This window comes from Physeter macrocephalus, chromosome 16, assembly GCF_002837175.3.
Source record: "Physeter macrocephalus isolate SW-GA chromosome 16, ASM283717v5, whole genome shotgun sequence".
NCBI lineage: Eukaryota > Metazoa > Chordata > Mammalia > Artiodactyla > Physeteridae > Physeter > Physeter macrocephalus.
This window is the reverse complement of record NC_041229.1, coordinates 68743139-68758923: the sequence shown is the minus strand read 5'-3', so window position 1 is coordinate 68758923 and position 15785 is coordinate 68743139. Positions and strand designations below refer to the sequence as shown.

The 15785-nt window shown below is 37.4% G+C and overlaps 1 protein-coding gene across 1 annotated transcript; it reads left to right on the top strand.

Annotated features, from left to right (window-relative positions):
* The first annotated feature begins 242 nt into the window (after positions 1-242).
* PSMA1 (proteasome 20S subunit alpha 1) lies at positions 243-12072 on the top strand. The gene is made up of 10 exons (XM_007121485.4): positions 243-348; positions 1650-1694; positions 2152-2253; positions 2374-2477; positions 4385-4473; positions 5095-5165; positions 5285-5414; positions 6631-6710; positions 10316-10426; positions 11709-12072. The coding sequence occupies exons 1-10, from the start codon at positions 346-348 to the stop codon at positions 11763-11765; spliced, it is 792 nt and encodes a 263-aa protein (XP_007121547.1). The 5' UTR covers positions 243-345; the 3' UTR covers positions 11766-12072.
* Positions 12073-15785: the final 3713 nt, after the last annotated feature.

Here is a 15785-nt window from a genome sequence, read left to right as displayed (position 1 = left end):
CGGGAATCTGCAACACAGAGGTAACTTCACTGAGGACACAAGAAGGGCGACTTGGTAGTGGCCGCCTAGCGGCTCTTAGCTCCCGCGGGGCCACCTGTCCCGGGGTTTCCCGCCAATCTCGGTTCCTCCAGCTTCCCAGGCCCCGCCCACTCCCGAGCTGGCTGAGAGCTTTGAGGGCGGAGGAGCGAGGGAAGCCTATCGATATCTCTGGAATAGACTGCTCTACCCTGCGCCACCGCCTTCAAAGTCCCGCAGACTTCTCTGTAGATCGCCTAGCGGAAGTTTAGGCAGCACTGCTCGGTTCGCGGGTTTTCAGGAGGCCGAAGCCAGCCTCGCGCCGGAACCATGGTGAGTTGGATTCCGAGCTCAGCCTGGGTTTGGGCAGAGGTCCGCTGGCTGGTGGTTGGCGAGCCGCCTCGCCTGTCATGCTCAGAGCGGCCCGAGGCCACGGGACATGGGAATCTTAGCCGTGGGGAGGCTTCAGGCAGTGATTCAGCATCTCCGGCCTGGCCGGGAGAGCGGAGGTCGGTAGTCGGTGCGGCCTTTCCCCGGGGTTTGTTTCGCTTTCCACCGGGTCTTGAACAGTACTTCCTCGGACTACTAGCCGAGTTCGCCCCTCAGTTTCCTTCAGTCGAGTAGATTCCGAGCGGTCCAGAGAGGCCCCTAGTGCTCTGTGTGGGAGAAAGGGAAAATGGGGACTTAAGATCTCCCTGTACTGCCAAGTGCGGACTTGACCCCAGGGTTTGGGTTCCGGGACCGCGTTCATTTTCCAGGTGGGTCCCTCTGTAATCTCTCCCTCAGAGCTTGATCAGAAAAGGCCCTTTTCAATCACTTTGTCCAGTCACCTAGTTTTACAAATGAGTGAACTGAAGCTGATAGGAGAAGTGATGGAATCAGGGTTACAATATAGGACTCAGGGCTTGCAGACCTATGTCTGCCATTCAAGCTCTCAGCCTGCTCACCCCCATGATTAGCCTCCTGAGTACTGTGCTGGTGGACTTGTTTTAATACCGTCCTTAAAGCAGTAATGGGTCTGTCGCTGTGGCTATTTGTGTCCACTTTTAACTTCTTGGGGACATTCTTGTGTTCATTCATTCAGTATGAATGTTTTAAGTACAGTGAAGGTTCAAAGATAAATCAGACATGTCTCTAATCGTATTATAAAGTAGAAAGGGACATGTAGATAAAGAACTGGTGGGAGTATGTTTTGGGATTTGGGGAGAAAAGATGGAGAAGACCTTAGGAGGTAGACATTTGAGCTAGTTTAGGGAAGAGTAATGCTTTTGACCATTTATTAAGGTCTGGTATAAGGGAAGAGCATAAGCAAAGATAGGAAGGAAAGTGGACACATAGGAACTTCAGTAATTGACTGAACCTAAAGCGGGTGCTATGGACAGTGTTAGAACTGGAAGATAGGTTGGGAGGATAGGTCCCATCTAGATTTGCTCTCCCCTACCCAACTAACTCCTTGTAAATGTAAGACTGGTTTGCAGCTGAGTACAGTAGTAATCTTCCAATGAGGTTGCAATAACAGTCTTGTTAATGTTAGATGAAAACAGATGGAAGAACATTTTTTAATGATAGAGCTTGTTAAGATTTGGGATTTGTAATGTTCTTGTATTAATAAGTCTTTTTTCATTTACTTTCAGTTTCGCAACCAGTATGACAATGATGTCACTGTTTGGAGCCCTCAGGTAAAATGTTGTATACTATTTCTATGAAGTGGTTTTTGGTGGCTGCAATGTGTTTAGAAACTTATGGGATTGTGGGCAGTGAGAAAATGGAATATAATCACTTTAGACTTTCCTAAAACCTAAATGTATCATTAAAGTAAGTTTCTTGGGTTTTTTGTTTGTTTGTTTGTTTGTTATTTATTTATTTAGGCTGAGCTGGGTCCTAGTTGCGGCATGCAGGATCTTTTTAGGCGCAGCATGCGGACTCTTAGTTGCAGCATGCATGAAAGATCTAGTTCCCAGACCAGGGATCGAACCGGGGCCTCCTGCATTGGAGTTTTACCCACTGGACCATCAGGGAAATCCCAAGTTTCCTAGTTTAACTATGTTCACCTGATTTGGGGGATGTCTAATTTTAAATCTATAAGAGGGTCTTGTAAGATGACTCTAAGGTATTTTGGGTTTTTTTTTGTTTTAGGGCAGGATTCATCAAATTGAATATGCAATGGAAGCTGTCAAACAAGGTTCAGCCACAGTTGGTCTGAAATCGAAAACCCATGCAGTGTTGGTTGCGTTGAAGGTAAATAAAGCAGTAAATATATCTTCTTCCTTTAGAAAACAACTGTCAAATGTAAGTTTCACTATATAGATAATAAAATTGTAAACTTGTTTTTCTGTCTTAAATAATGTCTCTATTTAGAGAGCACAGTCAGAACTTGCAGCTCATCAGAAAAAAATTCTCCATGTTGATAACCATATTGGTATCTCAATTGCGGGACTTACTGCTGATGCTAGATTGTTATGGTGAGTATGATCGTGGAAAACAAAAGAAACATCCCTTTGATTCATAATTGATTACATTTCTAGAAAAGATCCAGATATTTTAAGAAGTTGTCTGCCAGAGTGCTTATAAGTTAAGATCATGAATACCTTAATGGCTTTGGAGTCAGTTACTAAGTATTCCATTTCTTGATCACTGCAGTATTAATTAATAGAATTAATCATATTAATATTAATGCTTTTGAGAAGTCATTGAATAATGTGTTACTTGATAACTCAGTATATATCGTTTGATATCAGGTCTGAGAAGAGCTTGACACTTTTGTCAGGTTTCTAAGGATCAGCTGAACTACCCTTGCTTTCTTTAATACATCAGTATTCATTTGACATTTATTTTTTGCAAAGCTCAATACTGGGTACTGCAGGGTATACAAAAGTGACCAGACATAGATCTCATCTTCTAGGAACTTAAAATCTAGTAGAATATCTATAATACAAGGTAGAAAGTAGAGAGTAACAGCTATATTTCTGTGAGAGACCAGAGGAGATAAAGATTATTTCTAGTTGAGGGGCATTGTGTAAATGAAGAGCTGGGGCTTTGGAATCACACAGTCTTTAGTTCCCACTTTTAACACTTAGTCTGATATTGATCTAGTTACTTAAACTCTCCATTTTTTTAGTGTTTTTTCTAAGGTTACTGATAAGGTTATTGATAAATAGCCTAACATGTAGAACACTTAACACAGTGACTTTTGGTGTGTGTGTTGGGAGCTGGGAGGTAGTTAGCCAAAAGTAATCTCTTAAGTCTGTGATTTAATTAGGAAAGAAGGAATATAAACACTAAGGGCAAATAATAATGCCAATTTTTTTAATTTTTAAGTTTTTTGATGAGCCCCCCTGCTCTCTTAGGTCAGCAGTATAGTGACAGCATTATTAGTGACGGTTTCTTTTAGCTGTTGAAAATGTAATATATGTTGCGCCGTCAAACATTTTATTTAACCCAGTCTGTCCAAAATATTGTCATGTCACATGTAATCAGTATAAAAACTTTATTAATGAGATGTTTTACATTGTTTTTTTGTACTAAGTCTTTGAAATTTCATGTATATTTTGTACTTATGGTACATCTCAATTCAGACTAGCCACATTTTCTGTGCTCACTAGTCACATGTGATTAGTACCTGCCATATTGGGCAATGCAGTTTTAGACAGCCCTGGGAAATGGACTTAAATGAAAGTAGAGAACAAGTAGCTTGGTTCCTGCAGCCAACATTTGATCATCAGATGTGACATACACATAAACTAGACAAAGCAGCATGAAAGAAAAGTACATATCCATTTCTTGTTTATTCTCTTGGCTTTAATAGTTAGGCATGAATTTCCTTTTCCCCTGTGTTATACTTGCTTGAATCTTGTCAGGTTTAAGAGTGAGACTCAACAGTCTAGTGTCTGGTATCTCCTCTAGAGTGCTGCTTATGGATAGAAGTAACGTTGGCAGGACATGTTAACAGTGCCATACTATGGATTCTATTTCTTGTATTTGTTCTATTGGGGAAATTTTCATCAGCTTTCAAGAAAAAACCACTGTCTTATTGACAGTGGGAAGGGTAAGAGAAGAGACATTGCTCTTTTTCTCTTGCTCAGCCTTTTCTTCTTTATTCTATAAAGTGCTCTGAGACAAAGGTTATCTAGAGCTAAGGAACATTTTAGTCATAAACATAGTAAGGTTGTGAAAACTTTAAGGTTAGTCATTTAAAATTTAGAAGGAAGAGTGGTATAAAAATGCATCCTTGTGGCCATGTCTTTATGGTTCCCTTGTATGGATGTAATTCATGTAAATGTCTGGAAGAAAGCAAAAATAAATGAAATTATTTAGATTAGAATAACTCTCTGTGATTTGAAATTACTAATTTTTCTTGTTTCTTTTTTAGTAATTTTATGCGCCAGGAGTGTTTGGATTCCAGATTTGTATTTGACAGACCTCTTCCTGTGTCTCGTCTTGTATCTCTAATTGGAAGCAGTATCCTTTTTATTTATGCATTTATTTTAGCATTTATGGATGTGGACTTTAAAGGGTTTTGATACTTTATCCTTATGTTACTTATTAGGAATATGATAATATATAACATGGGTAAGATTGTGAAAACTTTAAGGTTAGTCACTTTTCAATAGCAGAACGTTTAAAATTTTTAGAAGGAGAGTTGTAGGAAGTTTTACAATGGAAGAATGGGTCTAAATAAGAAATTGGGCTGCTCTTTTATCAGCCCTCATAGATAAGCAATTAATATTTTCCAGATACAGATAAGCCAAATTTCAGAAAAACTAAGCATCATTTTTTAGAGGAGATTTAAAATTTTTTATTGGTGGTTCTAGATGTTCCCCCAAAATCCTTGCCCCTTATATCCAAAATGAATGAGATTCTTTACATCAGAGAAAGTCATTTTGGTAGCACTCACTTTGGATTTGGTGGATAGCCGAACATTTTTTAATACTAAGCCAAATAAATATTTCTCTTTTATTTTCTTCTTGTGGTGGATTATGCAGCAATTAAGAAACCAGAGTTCTTTGTTAATAATGTTTAATTTGAAAATAAAGATAGTACTTTATACCTTGTTAGAACAGGCTCTTTAACTAGTTTAAGAAACTCAGATACCAACGCAACGATATGGCCGGAGACCATATGGTGTTGGGCTGCTTATTGCTGGTTATGACGTAAGTTCATAGAGTATTGTTATATTTTAATGATTTTTTTAAAAACTGACTAGAAGTTTTCTAATTTTTAGCTCAATCAAAGTCAAGAATTATGTAGTGTATTTTTCTTCTCTTTGTAGGATATGGGCCCTCACATTTTCCAAACTTGTCCATCTGCTAACTATTTTGACTGCAGAGCTATGTCCATTGGAGCCCGTTCTCAGTCAGCTCGTACTTACTTGGAGAGACATATGTCAGAGTTTATGGAGTGTAAGTGATTTTTTTTTCTTGTCCCCTCCAGTCTTTATGTAGTGAATAAATACAGTATTCTAAATGAAGAAAACTATCTGCTTTACAGAAAAAATTTTTAAAAAGATTAAGCCCATGAAGTGTATATTATTTCTGTCACACATACTAGCTTTTACTTTCTCTGGCTACCACAGTAATTTGAATCATCAGTAGAACTTTTTCAAAATATAGATTATGTGTCCCTAACCTTGAAGATTCTTGATTCAATTGGTCTGAAGTAAGTGTGCCCCAGCCAGAGTTGAGAGCTACTGTACTAGCTACCAGTTGTAAGTTCTGTTTACAACTTTTAGTTTTCTGAGATTCTTATTTTTAGCCACACAGACATTCTGCATTAAGTAGTCCATAAATAAATGAGAAGTCAGTGTAGCTGTTGGAAAGAAAGGTAAAAGATGTAAGGTGTGGTGATAGGGCGGGTTTTTGAGTAGTTTGCTTATGCAAGGGTCTTGGATTCTATCACATGCTTTTTTATGCATCTATTGGGGTAATCATGTGGGTTTATTTCCCCCTGTATTCTATTGTGGTGTATTGCATTGCTTTTGAATATTAAACCAACTTTGCATTCCTGGGATAAATCCCTCTTGGTCATGGTGTATAATATAAATTATATATATATATATGTGTGTGTGTGTGTGTATATATATATATATAAAATGTTTATCTAAACATAAATGTTGCTGGATTCAGTTTGCTGGTATTTTGTTGAGGTTTTTTGTGTATATGTTCATAAGGGATATTAATCTGTAGTTTTACTTTCTTGTGGTATCCTTGTGTAGTTTTGGCATCAGGGCCAAAACTACACAAGGATAGTTGTACTGGCCATACAAGGAGTTGGAGGCTCCTTTTATAAAGAGCAAATATAGTGGTGAGCATTCAACAGAATACATTATGTGAAACTTTGAGCTGTATCATTTGTGAATCAGGATTTTGATTTAACTTAGCATAAGAAAAGGGTAAATTGAGTAACAAAAATCATGTATCCTCATTAAATAAAATAATAGCAATCTAATAATAGGTTATTAAAAGATTATATGGCCAAACTTTAGACTTTTGGGTTTTTGTATTATGATGTATTTAGTATGTGACTAAAACCATGATTTCAGACTATAGGGCTGACAAATAAAAGAAGCCTAGCATGAAAATGGAATTAAGAAATAATTGTTAATCTATTATATTTTAGGCAATTTGAATGAACTGGTTAAGCATGGTCTGCGTGCCTTACGGGAGACACTTCCTGCAGAACAGGACCTAACTACAAAGGTAAATCACATTTCCCAATTGTAGATACTAACATTACGGTTTAATCATTTATTACATAAATGTAAGTAATAGAGGTTTGTGTACTTAAGAGTTCTTCAGTTTGCGAGTTGTTTGCCTTGGCTCATTCTCTCTTTAAGATGCACTAAAAGGGACTGATTTTGAAATGATTTTTAAACATTTCTTTTTGGTATAAAGCAATAAAAGCAGTATGTCTGAGGTAGAATATTCTTCATTTCTTCAAGAGGTAGGAATATCGTCATATTTTTAATTCAGTTAATAAATATATACATTGAGCACCTACTACATGTAGGCAGTAGGCGTTGAGAATATATAGTAAACATAACAAACATCTTGGCATTTTTGGGACATTCATCCAAGTGGGGGAAGAGAGACAATATACCCACAAGTAAGTTATATAGGATATTAGAAGGTGATAAATGCTATGGAATAAATGAAACAGGTTAAGGGTAGTAAGAGTGACCAATAGGGTGTAGGAAGGAGGTGTGGTGGGTATAATTTAAAATAGAGTGGTCAGGGATGGCCTCACTGAAAAAGTGAAATTTGAGGGAAAGATCTAAAGGAGGTGAGTGAATGAGCTATGCAGATGTCTAGATCAGTATTCTTCCAGGGAGTATAATTACAACGGCGTTGAGTCCAGAATGTCCCTAGTGTTCGAAGCAAGGAGGCCGGTAGTGTCAGAGTCAGTGATCAAGAGGAAGAGAAGGAATGAAGTCAGAGAGGTAATGGAGGCCAGATTGCGTATGTCCTATAAACCATTGTAGATGCTTTGGATTTTACTCCGAGTGGGCTGTTAGAGTTTGAACAGAAGAATACCATGGCTTGATTTAGGTTTTAAAAGAGTCACTCTGGTTGCCGTTTTGAGAACAGATTGTAGTGGGGACATGGGTGGAAATAGTTTCAAGGTTGTTATAGTAATTCAGGTGAGAGATTGTGGTGGATTAGAGCAGAGTCATAAGAGTTGGAGATGATGAGAAGTAGTTCAGTTTTGCTTATGTTTTGAAATTAGAACCAAAAAGGTTTGCTAACAAATTGGTTGTGGGGTGTGAGCTTAAAAAATCAGGCTTTTGGCCCGATTAGAGGAAGGAAGAGATTTATGATTTATTGAGATAGATAAGACAGAGAACTGGTTTTGGGGTAGGGTTGTGGAGGAAGATCTGGCGGTTAGTTTAGGACTTAACAGGATTTGAAATGCCTCTTGTTTGTCCATTTGGTGATATAGAATAAACAGGTATCAGATGTTCACCCCCTAGAGTTTGGTAGAGAATGGTCAATCCTAGAGTTACAAATGTTGGAGTCTTTGTGTAGAAATGGCATTTAGAGACTGGCCTGGATTAGATTTCTAAAAGAATCGAATAGTTAGACAAGAGGTTTGAAGACTTGGTTAAGGGCACTCTACCCTTTAGACGTTGGGAGGTGAGTAGGAATCAGCAAAAAGGACTGAGAAAGATGACGAGGGAGGTGGGAGGAAAACTTGGAAAATGAGGCATCCTTAAAAGCAAATGAAGAAACTGCAGTCGTCCCTTGGAATCTGGAGAGGGATTTGTTCCAGGGCCCCCCCTTGGATACAAAATCTGCGGATGCTCAAGTCCCTTGTATATAATGGCATAGTATTTGCATCTTAACCTACGCACATCCTCCTGTATACTTGAAATCATCTCTAGATTACTTACAATACCTAGTACAATGTAAATGCATGTAAATAGTTGTAATTGCAATGTAAATACTATGTAAACAGTTGCCAGTGCACAGCAAATTCAAATTTTGCTTTTCGGAACTTTCTGGAATTTTTTTTTTTTCCCGAATATTTTTGATCCATAGTTGGTTGAATCTGAGGATGCAGAACGCACAGATAGAGGGGCCGACTGTCTTTCAAAGAGAAGAGAATGAAAAATTGCCAATAGACCATGGAAGATGTGGACTGAGAATTAACCATTAGATTAGCAGTGATGTCTCTGGGACTTGACTAGACAATCTTAATGGAATGGTGGGGTAAAAGCCTGATAGGAAAGGAGTCAGGAGAAACTGAGAGGAGAGAAATTGGAGACAGCTCTTTGGAAGAGATTTTCTGTTGTGGGTCCAGAGAAATGGGGTGGTGGCTGGAAGAGAATGTAGTGAAAAAAGGTTTTTTTGTTGTTTTGGTTTTTTAAGATGGGAGCGATTACAGCAGGTTTGCTGCATGGGTATAAGAATAATCCAGTATCAAGAAAAACATTTATATAAGATAAAAATGAGAAAAACTGCTAGACCAATTACCTTGAACAGCACACAGGTGGAAAGGTAGGCCTTAGAGAGGAAATTGGGCTATTCATTCCCAGTAACAGGAAAGGAGAGAATCTAGGGACATAGATACAGGAAAGAGTGGATACTGTGGGAGCTTGTGAACATTCTCTTCTGATTGCTTCTATTTTCTCAGTGAAATAGGAGCAAGGTTTTAAGCTGGAAGGAGAATGGAGAATATTAGAAAGAGTTGTCCAGAGAAGGGGAGATCGAATGATCTAGGGACCCATATAATACAACAACCACTAAAGGCCTCCTTGAGGTTAATGATCGTTAACTAAAGTGAGATCAGTCAGCATATTATAAAATCCATTTTGTTATAAAGAATGGATAATTAATATTTAATATGTATATGAAGACTTTATAGCCTGCATAATCTTTTAAAATATTTTTTTCTATTATGAAAATAATATTCTTTCAAAAAAATTAGGAAGGTACATTAAATTTTTTAAATTTGTTTAAAATACCTATAATGCCATCACTCCAAGATGATTGTCTTTTAAAATTTGGGTATACAGTTGACTGTTGACATTTACAACTTGGAAAAGTTTGCTCAGGTATCTGGCTTCCTGATTTCACATTTTTACTGAATCATAGAGAATGCCCTATATATCCTTAATGCCTCAAGTTTTTGCTGAAATTTTAATCTTCCGGGAGGTCTTTTGCGCTGTTAGCGTTCACTGAACACTTTAAAAATTGCTTTTTAATTTTTCCATGTAGAACATAGTTCCAATTCCCTAAATTCAACACTTTAGAACCCAAAATTTATTTCCCTAAGAACTATCATGTCTTAACTTACACACGAAACAAATTTGATTATTTCTTAGAAGTTAGGGTTACTTCCTAGCAAAGTGGCTTGTTCCCTCACACTGGTCTTCGCATTCCCATTATGAACAAAGTTGCAAATTTCTAGGTGACATAGACCTTTGGAATTATTCATGTTTATCAGAAGTGAATATTAGGGACTTCCCTGGTGGTTCAGCAGTTAAGACTCCATGCTCCCAATGCAGGGGGCCTGGGTTCAATCCCTGGTCAGGGAACTAAATCCCACATGCTGCAACTGAGACCTGGCGCAGCCAAATAAATAAATAGATAAAATTTTTTTTAAGTGAATATTAAATCTGCAAATTACAAAAGTTTAGTAGTTTTCTTTTTCCTTTTTTCCCTAAGTATTTTTTAAGTCTCATTCAAGTGCTATATAAATTTTTACTCTGCTTTTTTTCCATCCAACATTTTATCATAAGCATTTTTCCAACCTAAATTCCCTTGAGTTTTAGTTTTTACCTTTTTTTTTTTTTTCCCCTCAGAATGTTTCCATTGGAATTGTTGGTAAAGACTTGGAGTTTACGATTTATGATGATGATGATGTGTCTCCATTCCTGGAAGGTCTTGAAGAAAGACCACAGAGAAAGACACAGGTATATAACTAATTATAAGCAAGAGACTTTAGTTCTATTGTTCCTACCATGACTGTGTAAATCTACCACTTTTATCTTTAATTATTGAGATAGGCTCATAATTCATGTGGCAGTGGGAAAACTAAGAACTGACTAAAGTAAAATACTGAGGGGTCAGTGATCTCCATAAAACACAAAAAGGGTGATTTGGTAACCTATTGCAGTTTCTCACTTCTGTGGGTTGATGGGCTCAGCTAGATGGTTCTTTTGCTCATCTCATTTGGGGTCTCTCAAACTTTCCAGTCAGTTGAGGGAGTGGGGCTGGAACATCCAAGATGGCTTTACTCACGTGTCTTCTTTACTCATACTTGCTAGGTATCTTAGAGGGACAGCTAGAAGGCTGGGACCTCTGCTAGGATCGCTGGGCCTCTGTCCATGTAGTCTCAGGGCCTCTCCTTCACCAGAGTATCTCTAGCAGGGTAGCAGCTCAGAGGTTGCAAAAGTTCAAGAACTCAGAAGTGGCAAGCTACCAGGCATTCTTAAGCCTGAGGCCCAGGACTGGCACAGCATCACTTCTGTACATTCTGTTGGTTAAAACAAGTCATAGGGCCAGCCAAGATCCTACCAGATTGGGGACTGAGAAAATTCATTGGGGACCAGCCTGGGAAACTAAGTTGGCTCCTCACAAATATTGAGAAAAGGATCAAGAAGTATTGGTGAATCTCAGGTTAAATACTAGCCTTTTTTTGTTGAATGTTTAGAGTACACATTTGCTTTTGTAGATGCTTATTTGATAGCTGTGTAACTGAAAAAAAAAAAAACTCATGAATTTCTTCTACAGCATGAATTTTTTTTTAACTCGGTATTTGGAGGAGCAAGATTTGCATTATTTAACTGCTGTTGGTAAGAACCAGCACTGTTGGGAAGAATGCAGTGGAGTACCACACAGCTGCTTTGTTTGAAAATATTTTTGCTGTGTTCATTAGTGCTAAAGAGGAAAAGAATGTCTAAAATGTGCCAGTATTTTAAGGCTAGTAGTGATAATAAAAGGAAAGCCTTTATTCTTGAGAAACGCTGGAATTGTTCAGTGATGCTTAGGTTTTCAGAACTGTAAAATTGTATCTATTTTTTTAAAACCCTTTGTTCAGAAATTTTAATAGGACAATGAACCAAAATTGAGTATCCAAAATGTCTCCTAACTCCTTTTCTCATAAATTTTTTTTATAACGTAATGTTTATGATTAAAAGTATATATTGGTCAAGCGTTCTGTTTACATATTTTCTTTTTTCTTCCTCTCTTAAGCCTACTCAACCTGCTGATGAACCTGCAGAAAAGGCTGATGAACCAATGGAACATTAAATGATAAACCAGTCTATATATGTATTATCATACATGTAAGAATGCAGGAACATGTATTGATGACAATAACCTATACTTTGAACCAAAAGATGCAGAATGGTGGAATGGTATGTTTTAGGAATCAGTCCAGATGTGAGTTTTTTCCAAGCAACTTCACCAAAACCATATAATGGGGTGCATTTTCTTTAAGAGCGTCTCTATAATCATTTTCTAGAAAGTATAGTTATCTGAACTAACGTTTTTATATGAAGAACATATTGTCTTTGTGGTTTTAAAGACAACTGTGAAATAAAATTGTTCCACCTGCTGATGTTTGGTGTTTTGCTTTTTAAGCAGCTTCAACTCTAAATAGTAGTCTGAGATTACAGCTGTGTCATCATCATGTGTGGTCACCATGTTTGCCAAATTAAATTGCCATATTTTTAGTGACAGGAAGAATATTACCTCTTATCTATAACAGCCTTATAGTAATGCCCCAGTGTATGGACTAGCTGCATGAGAATCCATGGAGATTTGGTCCAGAATACAAATGTTAGGTTCAACCCTGGAGATTCTGATTAAAACCTAAGAAACTACCACTTTCTAACAATAGTAGGAAGATTGTTAACATAGGAACGATTTTTCCTTCCAACCAGCAGGTGGCAGTAGTGATATCTCTGGTCTGGTCTCAGTGTAGGGAATTATTGCAAAAATAGCAAAAGGGAAATTTAATCCCAAGGCATCATTTCCTCTTATCCTGCCCAGCCCTACTTCAGCATAATCTTTAGGCTGCCTTCCATTATTCCTATGAACTGTGTATGTAAATATTGCAGTACAATTTTTATCTTAGATCATGCAAAATGAAATTCGAGGAAATCTGTTTTAAAAAACAAAGCCAGTAATCCAGAATTTTGCTGCTAAAAAGCCTAGAAGAATTATTTTAATTTCTGAGATTCATATCTTTCTAGAGAGGAGCAGTTTGTTTCTAGATAGGGAACTTGGATTTTTGACCTAATTCTACTAATTAGCTGCTATTGGCTTTGAGCAATTTACTTAGCCTTCCCTTAGGAAAATCCTTTGGAGAATTATTGTGAAGGTTAAGTGGGAAAATTTATGTAAAACTTATTAGGCTTAAATCTCTGTGTGACTTCTTGAAGGGAGAGTGGTAAGAGAACCTGGCAACCTTGTTGAAGGAATGACCTCTGACTAAATACAGGAATGTGGAGATGTTGGTCTCCACTCTGGAATCAGCCTCAAGAGTCTGCCATTTGAGCTTGCCACGAGGCCGCCAGTACCATTTGACCTACAATGTAGTCGCATCAAGGATATGTAACTCACAAACACAAAACAGTGAAAGAGAGAGTCCTACCTGCCTTCAGACTCAGTGTACAGTCTGGGCAAGGGAGTATAAGTGAGAAAATTCATAATCTGCTCTTTCCTCAAGCAGGTCTCCCTTACCATGTGCCTTTCACTGTGTGAGCCTCTGTCTTTGTTGAGTAATTCTGTTGTTTAAATGTGTGTGGTGTGTGTGTGTGTGTATGTGAGAGAGAGAGAGAGAGAGATTTTTGTGCCTGTTCCCTGAATGTAAACCAATTACTTTGCTGGCACTCAGCCGAAAAAAAAAACTGATCTGTATTGTACTTTGGGGGCAATTTTAGTAATTTTTTTTTCAATATGTAATTTTAGTCTGACACACTGACTTTAGAACTTAAAATCCTCCCCACCCCGATAAGATTCAATTCCATTATCTGTAGAGAGTTCATTTTGATGACTTTTCATGTTTTATCTAGTGTGTTATACTCAGGCATTCCATTTAGTCTGTATTAAATAAACAGTAAAATTCCTAATAATGTCCTCATAAAACCTATCACTTTAATATAAAGATAACATGTAATTCACTTGAAATTATTAGGCATCTATATGTACATCTTTGAAGAACTGGTATAGTTAAAAATAAGAGACAGTAAAGTAGGTGACAGGATTCAGGTTCTCATCCCAGTTTTTTCAGTGTTTAACCATTTTGTGATCTTGGGGGCAAGTCCCTTTTCTCTAGGCCTTGATTTTCTAGACATGTAAAATTTTCAATTCTTAGTATATGACAGGTCCTTGCTCTCAATTTATAATTTAAAAAGTGTTCAAACACAACATTGTAAAACTGTACCCCAATAAAAAAATAAAAATAAAGTGTTCAAAATGATATAATTACATGCTAGAGTAAAAAGAAGTCCCAAAACAAAGTTCATGTTATAACAAGTGAGGAAGAATTAGGCTGTATAAGAGCCTGATATCTGTTCAACAAGCTCTGTATTTCAGAATATACAATAATATATATACACTGCCAGTGACAATTTTCAGCGCAGACCCAAACTGCTGAGCTTTCTTATTGCTAAGTCTAGATTTTATGCCTTTTGGGTACTCTTTTCAGGCTGATAGATTGTCACTTCTTGATAAGTGGGCTTGGGAACCAGATAACTGCATTTGTGAAAATTCCATATTAAAAATGAAGATAGAAATGGAACAACTTGTACACATACCTTGGGTTGATCTCAAGGGAATTACACTGAGTGAAAAAAAAAAAAAGCCAAACTCAAAAGGTTATATTCTATAATTCATTTATATTACATCCTTGAAGTGACAAAATTATAATGATGGGGAACAGGGTAATAGTAGCCAGGGTTAATTAAGGAGGGAAGTGGCTGTGACTATAAAAGGATAGCAGGGAAGGAAATCTAAAAAAACGTAGATACATGTATGATTCACTTTGCTGTACAGCAAGAAACTAACACAACATTGTAAAGCAACTATACTCCAATAAAAATTTAAAAAGATAGCAGGAGGGAGCTTTGTAATGGAAATCTTCTGTATCTTGACCAGTGGTGATCATACAAATCTAAACATGGTAAAATTGCATGTAAAACTGGTAAAATCTGAATGAGGAGGAGTGAATTGTATCAATGTCAGTTTCCTGGATTTGATATTGTACTATAATTATGGAAGATTTTTTTTACCATTGGAAGAAACTAGGTGAAGATGGGATATCTGTATTAACGTCATTTTTACAATTATCTCACGAAAAATAGTTTTAATAAAATGAATGTACAGGATTTGAGGAGCACGTGGCCCTTGCGATATATTTTGGGTTTTCAAAGAATTTATTTTTTGCTTGATGGTTCCGGAAAGAAGAAATCTCAAAATAACTGGATTCTAGATAGATGAAGCACTATTTGTGTTCTATCTCCCTAATTGAGATGAGCCTGTTAATAAGGTCAGGTTCTGTCAGACCTCTTTGTATTCACAGTATTTTGTTAAAGGTTTCAAAAAAACTTTATTAATAATTGGCCAGAAAACCCTCTTTGGGGGAGGGGGGTACGTGGAACCTTAAATGGACAAAACAGCAGGTACTATGACTGATTGTAGCTGTAACAATTAGGTCTTTGGAGACAGGTAAAATCCTTTTAAAACAGTGACTGTCAGTCTCCCTTTAAGGATTAAAAAAATTTAGGTGCTTGTAAAGGATCATGAAAGGGACCGTTACTAAATAAGGACCAGAAATCATACCAGTGCGACTGTGATGTTCAAGCAACTGCAGCCTAACTGCAGAGGCAGAGATTCAGACTACAGCGTTAAGAACTGAAATGGATCTTCATATAATCCAGTGTCTCTTATTAGAACCGAAATTACTTTATCAAATTGTATTTAGCTACTTTCCCAGTTTATTAGTGGGTAAGCTAGAAAAGGGATTCCAGCTCCCAGTCTAGCGTTCTTTGCCAGTGGCCCACAGAGCCCTGTAAAATGTTTTTCCTTTCTGTCCAAGCACTTCTTCTTGGTTGTTTCCGTTTCTGGAAGAAAATACAATTTCTAAGTAGCGTTTAAACAACCTCAACACTTAACCCAAGCTTGCAGGGAAAACTTAAGTATGTGTTCCCAGTTCCCTCTTTGGCCTAAAGCGGCCGAGGGCTTGAGAAGAGGAAGAAACTTGAAGTTCTTTTAGACTTAGAAATGCTTACGACGCACTCGCAGCGCGCAGACGCAGGACGGAGA